General features: G+C 41.3%; 1 protein-coding gene across 7 annotated transcripts in view; it reads left to right on the top strand.

Annotated features, from left to right (window-relative positions):
- The window catches only part of ITPR1 (inositol 1,4,5-trisphosphate receptor type 1), a 214,641-nt gene that overhangs the window by 110,613 nt on the left and 92,139 nt on the right, over nt 1-11,889 (top strand). For 4 of the 7 annotated variants that reach the window (XM_088662377.1, XM_088662375.1, XM_088662379.1 and 1 more), the window contains 7 exons: nt 737-862; nt 1,745-1,945; nt 2,701-2,952; nt 3,399-3,524; nt 4,622-4,750; nt 8,634-8,754; nt 11,428-11,612. In XM_088662377.1, coding sequence (XP_088518503.1) covers nt 737-862; nt 1,745-1,945; nt 2,701-2,952; nt 3,399-3,524; nt 4,622-4,750; nt 8,634-8,754; nt 11,428-11,612 — 1,140 coding nt within the window. Of the gene's footprint in view, nt 1-736; nt 863-1,744; nt 1,946-2,700; nt 2,953-3,398; nt 3,525-4,621; nt 4,751-7,376; nt 7,425-8,633; nt 8,755-11,427; nt 11,613-11,889 lie in introns of all 7 variants that reach the window. The other 3 variants (XM_088662374.1, XM_088662376.1, XM_088662373.1) reach the window with 1 other exon arrangement.

Below are 11,889 nucleotides of genomic sequence, written 5' to 3'. Positions count from 1 at the left end.
AGTTCTACAGAATCAAGCCCACAATACTGAACTCACAGCTTCAGGCACATAGGAGCCATGCATCTTAGCCAGGGAGGTGGGGAACCACTAACAGATATATCTGTTCCTGATCACTGAGATCATAGGGGGAGTAAGACCATAACTGGCTAGGAAATATATTAGAAGGTGTTCACTTGTTCATTTAAACATTAAAAGGTAAAAGTAAAGGTACCCCTGACTCTGGGGTTGCACGCTCATCTCGCTCTTATAGGCCGAGGGAGCCGGCATTTGTCTGCAGACAGCTTCCAGGTCATGTGGCCAGCATGACTAAGCCGCTTCTGACGAACCAGAGCAGCTCACAGAAACGCCGTTTACCTTCCCACTGGAGCGGTACCTATTTACCTACTTGCACTTTGACCTGCTTTCAAACTGCTAGGTGGGCAGGAGCTGGGACTGAGCAACAGGAACTCACCCCGTCACGGGGCTTTGAGCCGCCGACCTTCTGATCGGCAAGCCCTAGGCTCTGTGGTTTAGACCACAGCGCCACCCGCATCCCCATTTAAACATTACAGAGCCTTAAAAAACTTAATCTCCCCCCCCCCCCTAATTTATCCCAGTTTGCAGCATTCTTTAAAAAGGGAATGGGAATACTGTTATTTTGAGATTAGAATTGAGCAGACAGGTCAGCTTGCTTAAGCACCTTGTAAATCAATTTAACTTAAATTTATTCTGGAGCACTTGTGCCTTTTAATTCCAGGCTGAAGATACAAGGATGCAGGAGATCATGAAGCTCGCCCATGCGTTCCTGCAGAACTTCTGTGCTGGCAACCAACAGAACCAAGCATTGCTGCACAAGCATATAAATCTGTTTCTCAACCCTGGGGTAAGAAGTTAACTGAAAAATATAGAAGAAAATGCAGACCTTTTCTGATTGGGGGCTGTAACCAGAGTTACTTGAGAGTGGAAATCCACTTTTGCAAAGTAGCTTCCTACACCACACCCCCTGCCCTGCTTACTGCAACCCCCTGTGTTCTCCAAAAGCTCTCCTGGGGGCTGCTTCAAGTTTTCCAAGCAGGGGTGTCTCTTTGTGGGGGAGGAGGGGAAAGGAGATTGTTAGCCGCTTTGAGACTCCTTCGGGTAGTGATAAAGAGTGGGACAGTCATCTCAGGCAGCAAGGCTGTTCTCTAACCCCTAAACCATTTCTGTTGATCTCAGGTGCATGGAGGACAGTGTCCTTTTTCCCAGTGTTGTAGTGAGATTATGCATCTGTACGTGGAGAGGTGGGGTTGGGGGAGGAAATCTGTAATAAGTTGGAAGGAATGAGATGTCTTGCATTGTGCACACTAGGTCTGCACAACTTATGTTCCTTATGCACTAATAACTTACGGTGCAACCTGCCTTTTTCTTCTCTCTACTGGTTTGCTGGAACTGCAAAAAAAGCAGGCCACAACACATTGCTGCTAAGTTGCTTTTGGCATGGTGTAGGCCTATTGTGGAGGTTTTCTAAAGAAAAAGAGAGTTCAAGCAGTTCAGGGACATAGGAAAATATCCTCTAAAGACTTCTGTGTCAATATGTTCAGAAAGCCTGGTTTCTGAATCTTCTCTGACCAAACTCGCCTTCCATCAGCTTGCTTTCAGAAGTTTGTCTGTTAGCACTAAATCTACTGTTTTGCTCTAATGTGCATTCTCTAAAAGCTTCCAAAGTGCTGTGGTGTTGACTTTTGTCAGGATTCACATTTTTCTCTTCTACTATCCCTTTTAATAGATCCTGGAGGCTGTAACGATGCAACATATCTTCATGAATAACTTCCAGCTTTGCAGCGAGATTAATGAGCGGGTGGTTCAACACTTCGTGCACTGTATTGAAACACACGGACGGAATGTCCAGTACATTAAGTTCCTGCAGACAATTGTTAAGGCTGAAGGAAAGTTCATTAAAAAGTGCCAGGATATGGTCATGGCTGAGGTGAGAAGGCTGTGTATACATATTTGTGAGCGTAAAATCAGCCTGAGCGTAAAATGCATGCAAAGAGAAACTAGTTGGAGGACAGGCACTGCTTCCTAGGTGTCAGTATTGTGAAACCTAAGATTAATTGCAATGGGTTGCATCCAACAAAGTTTGGAATTGAATTATTATTTATTTCCTGGCGTTGCATGCAAGCTGGTTGCACATAGGTGGGGGTGATATATTTGTTGCTAACTCAGGAAATATCAGAGCAGTTTACAGTAATATGTACGCAATAACACACGAAGCACAATTTTTTTAAAAAAAATAGCAAAATGGTTAGCTAACCAGGAACATTTTATTAGGAAGTCTCTCCTTACAGAAATTTGCATGTCACCATCACCAATGTCTGGCAGCGAAATGAAAGATTTTCATTTCATTATATTAACTAGCTGATTCTTTTCTGTTTACCCTCAAGCTGGTTATGGACTACTGCTTCCGCAATTTTACTTTTGTTAAAATTGTGTACATTTTAGATGTGTACGTTTTGAAAGTTTGTAGCTTGTACCGGCCTGGTGCTTAGTGGTGGTTTATAAATTTAGGAAATAAATTAAGTGATCAAAACAAGCATTGTAAAGTGCTTTGTAGACTGATAGAGCTATAGAAATCAATCGAGAGAGAGAGAGCATGCATCTTGGTGCATATGAAAACTTAATTACTTTACATTTTCTCTGTTTTTTATGTTTAATGGGACCATAATGCTCTTGTTTTGCCAGCTTGTCAACGCGGGGGAAGATGTCCTTGTTTTCTACAATGACAGGGCCTCTTTTCAGACACTAGTGCAGATGATGAGATCAGAACGGGACAGGATGGATGAAAACAGTGCTCTAATGTATCATATCCATTTAGTTGAGCTGTTGGCTGTTTGCACTGAGGGCAAAAATGTCTACACGGAAATCAAGTGCAATTCTCTCCTCCCTTTGGATGACATTGTTAGGGTGGTGACCCATGAGGACTGCATACCTGAGGTCAGATTCTGTCCATCATCCTTTCTTCCCCTTCCTCTCTCATTCAGAAGTCTCATCCAAATAACTCTCTGGTCACTTCTATCTACTACTCAAATTTAAGGACCTGCTGCTCCCTGACAAGGTTTCTAAGAGGGGTTTCTGTAAGACAGCAGAAGGGTTCCAAGTTAGCTCTTAAAGCAACCATAGCTCCTTCATAATCAAGTATTCAACTTTATAAGAAGTTCAAAACCTACCTATAAAACAATCGTTTTGCCACATTAACCTCACTGTGGTTGTCAGTATCCCTATAATGGGGGGGACGGGACTACAGAAGCAGGGTTAAATCCTGTTCACTGCAGATTATTCTTGTTATCAGCAGAACAATTACTGTAACTTCATTATTAGAGATAATTAGATGGCCAGCCATTCCTAAGGTTTTCTTATCACCTGTGTTTTCCTGTCTGCAGGTTAAAATTGCCTATATAAATTTCCTAAATCATTGCTATGTAGACACAGAAGTTGAAATGAAAGAGATTTATACAAGCAATCACATGTGGAAGCTCTTTGAGAATTTCCTTGTTGACATCTGTAGGGTAAGTGTTTTCAATATTTGGAAATATTAAAAAAGCTGAGTGACACAAAGCACCCATAACTGAATCATAGAGTTGGAAGAGACCACAAGGGCCATCCAGTCCAACCCCCTGCCAAGCAGGAAACACCATCAAAGCATTCTTGACATATGCCTGTCAAGCCTCTGCTTAAAGACCTCCAAAGAAGGAGACTCCACCACACTCCTTGGTAGCAAATTCCACTGCCGAACAGCTCTTACTGTCAGGAAGTTCTTCCTAATGTTTAGGTGGAATCTTCTTTCTTACTGCTAATCACACCATATCATATAGTTAACACACATGAAAGTAATACCCATTGCCGTAGTTTCATACATTTTCATTCATCCATGGCTATAGGATTTAATAATAATGATGATACATGGCCATGGCTAATTATATGTACAGAGTACATCTGCGCATGCCTTGAAGGCTCTTCACACAGTCAAGGTTTCTAGCACTATAGTCCTTCTCACTCTTGGGTTGCTTCTAGCTGTAACAAAATAAAGTATGGCAAATTGAAATTAGGTGGGGGGAAATTCTTTGTTCTCTTGACTTGCCGTCTCTTAGTTAGAATTTGTGGGAACTTCTGCCTTCGTTGATGTTGCTACAGTGTTGTACAAATGATGCCTGCAACAAAATGTTGCAGAGTTTATTCTCCCTCCTAAAATGAGCGTTTCTGTTTGGATCTTCAGCTGGCCACTCCCTTTAAGTAGAGAGCATTCTATTCTCTCCCACCCTCATGTTCCAATTTCACTTTCTATTCCATGACCACAGAACACACTCTGTCCTCAATGGGCTGTTTTCTTTTGCTGCCTCAGGTTCCGCCGCTTCTTTTTGCAAACCTTGAAGTTCCCTTGAGAATTGAGGTATCTCACATTTGTCAGTGGCACAATTTTGACTACAGTTCTGGTGTCACTCGTTACTGTCAGGAGTTTGCTGTCAGGAGTGATGTATCACTTGAGTTTATGTCTAGTGTATGATATTTCAGAAAGTGAAAGCTTGCATTTGTCGGGGAATTATCATTATTGAATAGGGTTTTGTTTTTTTGTTTTTTGTTTGTTTTAATGTGAATTGTTTTCCAGACTTGCAACAACACCAGTGACAGGAAGCATGCGGATTCTGTATTAGAGAAGTATGTGACTGAAATAGTGATGAGTATAGTTACCACTTTCTTCAGTTCCCCATTCTCAGATCAAAGCACAACTCTGCAGGTAAGAAAGTAAGGGGAATCAGTTACACCCACCCACACAAAAAGTTTTGTTTTACTATTTTCTGTTTGCTCCACCTGTGAAGCAGAACATCATTTGTGCATATCCAAAGTCCGTTTTGGGGGCCTAATCCGGCCTGTTGGTCGGTTCAATCTGGCCCCTGTGGCAGTTTATTTCCTGGGGTAAAATCCACCCACCCCCGAAAAAACTCAACAACTTCAATCATAAAAAAAGCTCAACAACTTTGGTCTGCCCTCATGCATGTTCACATCATCAAATCTGGCCTTCTTTGAAAAAGGTTTGGGCGCCCACTAGAACACCAACTTGATTTTGAAAATGGCCATTTGGCACAACCTTACAAAAGCAGTGAGTCCATTGCTTCAGTCTTTTCGCGTTTCCCTAAAAGTGTGGGGGTGTGGGAGCTTCCTGCTCGTCTTTAGTATTCGTTTAGTAATGCTGGAGTATGGGAAAGTCCCAAAAAAACAGGAACAATGTGACACATTTCCCCTCCATGCAGACTGTACGCATGTTTCCTGTGATTGCCGCAGTCCCCATGGCTGAGACATGTATTGCTGCCTATCAAGTCGAGCATTCTGTTTCCTATAGTGGGCAGCCATATGCCTGTGGGAAGCCCCACAACAAGCCCATACTGCTGTTCCAAGCAACTGGTATTCAGAGGCATGCTGAGGTAGAATATTAGCCACAGTTACTAGTAGCCATTTTGATACCCGCCGTGAACCTGTCTCATCCACTTTTGAAGTTGGATGGCTGTCACTGCATCTTGTAGCAGAAAAATCTGCCTGTTCCAAATCTCCCACTATTCACTTTGGGATCTCCAGATGGTTCAGTGATCTATAAATAGGAAAAATGAAATTCAGCTTCATTGGATGAGCCCAGGTTCTAGTATTACGAAAGAGGGGGTGGGGAGGACTTCTCTCTATCCATTTTCTCAACACCTTGCTCCTGGTAAACTGAGAAGCTTCTATACATTGTAATATTTGGTGAATTTCTCTAGGCCCTTAATCATTTTGATTGTCCTTTTCTACACCTGTCCCAGCATTATAAAAAAGATTAGGGCCAACATAAAGTGAACAGTTACAGGTAGGTAGCTGTGTTGGTCTGAGTCGAAGCAAAATAAAAAAATTCCTTCAGTAGCACCTTAAAGACCAACTAAGTTTTTATTTTGGTATGAGCTTTCGTGTGCATGCACACTTCTTCAGATACACTGGAAACGGAAGTGTCAGGCCCTTATATATATATATGCAGAGGGTGGTGGGGGTGGGTGGGGATGGGTGATGGGCTGATGGGAGTGGTAAACCTGTGGATGGCTGCTCCATCAGCAGCCGTTAACAGCCATCCACAGGTTTACCACTCCCATCAGCCCATCACCCATCCCCACCCACCCACCCCCATCACCCTCTGTATATATATATAAGGGCCTGACACTTCCGTTTCCAGTGTATCTGAAGAAGTGTGCATGCACACGAAAGCTCATACCAAAATAAAAACTTAGTTGGTCTTTAAGTTGCTACTGAAGGAATTTTTTTATAAAGTGAACATTCATGGAATGTTTGTGTTGGCCGTGCCTCTTAGTCCTGAACAGGGCCAGATTTAGGTTTGATGAGGCCCTAAGCTACTGGAGGTAATGGGGCCCTTTATATATCCAGCTGTCCTTTGACAACAACAAATTGTCACTGTTTTTTTGTGCTGAATATATGCTATATGGTAATTTACGGACCTAATAGGTATCAAAAGCCATTGGCACATAACAAAATATGTATTTTATCAAAGTAATAGTATCTGTCACTAGTCCTCTAAATAGTTTTTCATACGGTGCCTTGCGGGTGGTTTACTATTCTCTAAACAACCCCCCCCCCCCACCAAATGCTTCAGTTCTCACATTTTGCAATGGCTATCAGAAACTCATTCAAAAACACGGCTAGGTGTATGTTTGGATTTCATTGCATTCTGGGGATTTGAGCAATACTGGCAGATTAGCCATTGGGATGCATCTGCTGAGTGTGTGCTGATATGCAGCTGCCACAGACACTCTGTTGTGGATCACTTTGTGCATCCAGAGAGAATTGTGAGAGATATTCCATAGGGAGAGGTTAAATGGAATCAATTTGTCCATGCAACTATTTTGGGATTGTGCCTGTGAATGGATCCCATAGAAATACAGTATAGGGAATTTTTCCACAGTTACATCAGGAAAATTGTTATTGTCCCCATGTTGAAACAGAGAGGAAGATGTGATGGCTTGAAAGTCTATCCACGAGTGCTTGAGCTTAACCTGAAATAACATGGATGGCTATATTTAAATTGACTTCTTTCTAATGTAACTGACAGTTTTAGTTCCTGTGGGTAATGACTGCTTTTATTTCCTGCCCATGCTCTTTCAAAATATGTTTCTCCCTTCTTTTCTCTAATGCTTTTTACACACTTTCTCCATATAACAGCAATCAGTCTTTGCCAAACTAAAAGAGGTACTTTTTGGAAGCTCCTTATCTGCTTTAGTTTCTGTGTTAGTGTCACTAACTTCCATTAGCTAGTTGAGATGCTTAAGATGTAGATAATAGCTATGATAATTGGGTTTTTTTAATTGGGGTTTTTTTTCTACTATTGGTAGGCTTGTCTACACATCCCTGGAAAAATATTCCTTTTGGCGTTGCTAAAGGTAAAGGGACCATTAGGTCCAGTCGTGACAGGACTCTGGGGTTGCGCGCTCATCTCGCATTATTGGCCGAGGGAGCCGGCGTATAGCTTCCAGGTCATGTGGCCAGCATGACAAAGCCGCTTCTGGCAAACCAGAGCAGCACATGGAAACGCCATTTACCTTCCCGCTGTAGCGGTTCCTATTTATCTACTTGCACTTTGACGTGCTTTCGAACTGCTAGGTTGGCAGGAGCTGGGACCAAGCAAAGGGAGCTCACACCGTCACAGGGATTCGAACCGCCGCCCTTCTGATCAGCAAGCCCTAGGCTCAGTGGTTTAACCCACAGCGCCACCTGGGTCCCTGACAGTTGCTAGTCCTTGCTAAAATAAAGAGCCTGAACACAATTATTACCCCTGCACTACAACACAGTAATTATATTACTGGTTTAGGAAATGTCAGTCATGGGTGAGATTTGGCACAGTAGAATTCTGATAATCTCGGGGTATCCAGCCTATCCATAGTGGAAAAATATTACAATATATTCCTGTATCTCTTTGTTCCACACTGGTTAGTTATGTTGCTTTCAACCCTGAAGCTAGGAATGTAGACTTTTAGAGACATTTAAAATATATACCGTATTTTTCTGTGTATAAGACTACATTTTTACTAAATTTTTGAAGTTTAAAATAAGGGGTCATCTTATACACGGATAGTGCATAGTGCATTTTCTTAATTTTGAGTCCCCCCAAAATGGGGCGTCTTATACACAGAAAAATATGGTAAGCTGTATTCCAGAACGATCAAAATAAAAATTATTTAGGAACACTTTTAATTGTGCAATAGAGCCTTAATAATTTCTTCCTCCTTCCTTAAGTTTTAATAACGTTATAGAGCCACCTGCTGGTCAGTTGTAAATTTAATTGCTTTTTTATCCGTAAATTCTTAAAGAAATATGTTTTTTCTATCTTTTCCTTTATCAAGTTAGCGTGCGCTAAGCATGTCCTAGTTAAACTTGATCATCTAAGTCAGTCACAATCTTTTTACTGTTTTACAATGCATATGTAGCTCAGAAGCTCAATGTGGTTTTGCTTTCAAAGTGTCTTGGGACTCCTGAACAAACCCACTAGTTTGCTTAGCATCCTGACAGACCCCTTAGTTCTCCAAATGTAAGAAGAAGCTTTCTGTTCCCCCGCCTCAGACTTACGCTTGTGGGGTGTGTGTTTGTTTCAGACTCGCCAGCCTGTGTTTGTGCAGCTCTTGCAAGGTGTGTTCAGAGTGTATCACTGCAACTGGCTCATGCCCAGCCAAAAAGCATCAGTGGAAAGCTGTATCAGAGTACTTTCAGATGTAGGTAAGAAAACTGTGTGCATGGATTTAAACGTAATATATGCAACATCTGTTACTTTAGATTATATCAGTGCTTATCAGAGCACCTGTTGAGTGGCAGCAAAAGCGCTCCAAGATCCATCTTCTCCAGTTCCCTCCACTATTTTTATAGTGGTTCAAGTGATACTTTTTATTGAGACAATTTGTACTGATGAGCCTGGGAGCCTTTTAAGATTTACAGGCCAAGTTCTGTGCAATCTCAAATTTTACTGCCCTTCGCAATAATAGCAAGTCCAATAAAATATATAATTTGAACTATTGTGTGCCTGATCTGTCTTTGTAACCAACAACACACATGAGATATTCAATTTCTAGCTGATTTTTGAGATGTGACTGGCTTAGTCCCAAGGCATGTGGGACAATGAGCAGATCTGGAGTACCATCACTTAATAAAGTGGTGCTGAAGTTGCCTGGCAAGCTCTTGTCCATTTGAAAGAACAAACAGATTTCTTACTAAACAGATAAAAGAGGGATGAAATAACCATGCCCTACTTTGAATACTCTCCATATTTAGACACCACTATTTTGCCGTTCTAAATCTTTAACAAATTTTTATGCAGACAAACCATGACTTTTTATTAGGCAGTTTTTGTTTTAACCTTACCACTCAGTTATCCAGGCTGACTTGTCTCTCTTGGTTCCTGGTGGATGTTATTCATAGACCAAAACAGCCCTTCCATGTAAATGCTGCTATATGCAAAATATACATAAACACATGTTCTGGGTACAGACAAAATATTTTTCTTTGCCCTTGTTAATACTTCTGGCTTCTCATGTGCTGATTGATGTATATCAATGATTTTTATATTGGTGCAGTTGACTGGATTAGTCAGCAGATTCAAATCTTGTTTATTTCTATTGATCTTTTTTAAAATAAAATAAAAATGACAGCTGAATTCACAAATACTTGCTCAGGAATTCATTGGCTTAAATCAGCTTCATGCAGGTGTGTAAACTTTGTTGAGTAAATAACTATTTGCTGGTTCCTGAAACTGGCTTGAGGCCACATCCATAATCGGTAAAAGGTGAATTTCATTGTGTGCTATGGATGCATGATATGACCTGACACTGAAAGATTAGGTCAGGGGGCAGCAAACTTTTTCATCAGGGGGCCGGTCCACTGTCCCTCAGACTGTGGGGGGCCGGACTATATTTTTTTGGAGGGAATGAACGAATTCCTATGCCCTTCAAATAACCCAGAGATGCATTTTAAATAAAAGCACACATTCTACTCATGTAAAAACACCAGACAGGTCCCACAAATAACCCAGAGATGCATTTTAAATAAAAGGATACATTCTACTCATGTAAAAACACACTGATTCCTGAACTGTCCGCTGACTGGATTTAGAAGGCGATTGGGCTGGATCTGGCCCCCAGGCCTTAGTTTGCCTACCCATGGATTAGGTTCTGAAATCCAGAATTGAGAAGATGCGGAAGGAGACCTCCTCTGCTCTTCCCACAATTTTGCAAAAGTGTATATATCTGGCTGCTGTTTACATTTTTGTTTTTGGCAAGAATATTGACAATGTTCTCAAACCTGCTACGTATGTGGTACCTGGGGGGCTTTTCCATCAGTGCAGAAACGTGCTGTTCATTCTGCATGTTTCACATCCTTAGCCTATGGTTGTTCCTGCCACAAGGTACTGCCAAGGGGCCATGCTTTTCTGTATAACTGAACTGTGTTTAATATACAGTTGTGCATATATTCTTTTTAACTTTAACATGACTCGTGTCGAAGAATGAGATGATTTTAAAGCATTTTAAAGAAATTAAATCTAAGTAGAGTAAAGGAATTTTAATAGCTAGAATAGTTCATTACCATGGTAATGCACAAATATGCTTGCAGTCATTTATGTGCATAATATAGTTTTAACACACTGTTCTGTTTCAGTTGATGTGTGTACTAATTGTACTAATTGTATGGGTCTGACCAACATAGAATAGAGCAGAGCTATTACTTCCCATGATCTGGGTTCTATGTGTCCTTTAAAATAGCCTAAGATTCTAGATGCATCACACCACTGGCTCGCGTTCAACTTGCGATCAAGACACCTAGACCTGGTCTCTCCCCAGTCCTTGCACCCGTTGCTGTTATTTTGTACTTAAGATGCAGGAGTTTTCATTATCTCTGCTAAATTCCAATTCCCATTCCAGCTGTTAAGATCATTTTGAATCATGATTCTGTAATCTTTGATGTTGGCTTCCCCTCCCAGCTTTGGGTCATAGGGAAATTTGATAAGCCACCCCCTATACATCCTTGTCCAAGTCATAAAAATGTTGAACAAAATGTTCCAGGTACTGTAGTGGAGAGAACATGTCAGAAAATCCAATTGCACATGCAGCCTTTTCATCTGCACAATTTTTGATCCAACCCATACAACTATTTCATAGTGTGCTACAACAATGTATTTGTGATGACACGGAGTAAAAAATGATATTTGTTTGTTCTACTCACAACAATTCTCCGCCTCCCACCCCTGAAGTGAACAAAATTCCTTGTTGGAACTTGCCGTAATATATCTAGATTTTGTATGATCAATATGAATAAGCACCTTATGAGAAGAAAAACTTTCTGAAATGCACATTCTGTGACATACTGTTGGATCATGGAGACACTTTCGTTTATCTGTTTCAGCAAAGAGCAGAGCAATTGCCATCCCAGTTGATCTGGACAGCCAAGTAAACAACCTCTTCCTGAAATCTCACAACATAGTACAAAAAACAGCAATGAACTGGAGGATGACAGCAAGGAATGCTGCTCGGAGAGATTCGGTGATGGCTGCTTCTAGGGATTACCGCAACATCATTGAGAGATTGCAGGTGGGTACATAGCACAGTGTTCTAAAAGGATCTTTCTGAACTGGGCAAATGGGCAATAAAATGGCAAAAAAGTGATGCACACTGGGACAGGGGAAAAAATTCCAAATTTCAAAAAATATTCTATTGGGGTCTGGACTGGCAGTGACTGCCCAGGAATGAGCCCTTGGGGTTCTGGTAGATAGCTTGTTGAAGCTGCAAGAAGGTGAAATTCAGTGTTAGGGGTCATTGGGAAATGGATTGAAAATAAAACATAAAACTTTTATAGAAACATATACTG

The sequence above is a fragment of the Zootoca vivipara genome, chromosome 2 (genome assembly GCF_965207765.1).
Source record: "Zootoca vivipara chromosome 2, rZooViv2.hap1.1, whole genome shotgun sequence".
NCBI lineage: Eukaryota > Metazoa > Chordata > Lepidosauria > Squamata > Lacertidae > Zootoca > Zootoca vivipara.
The sequence above is the reverse complement of the archived record's forward strand: the minus strand, read 5'-3'. Positions and strand labels throughout refer to the sequence as shown.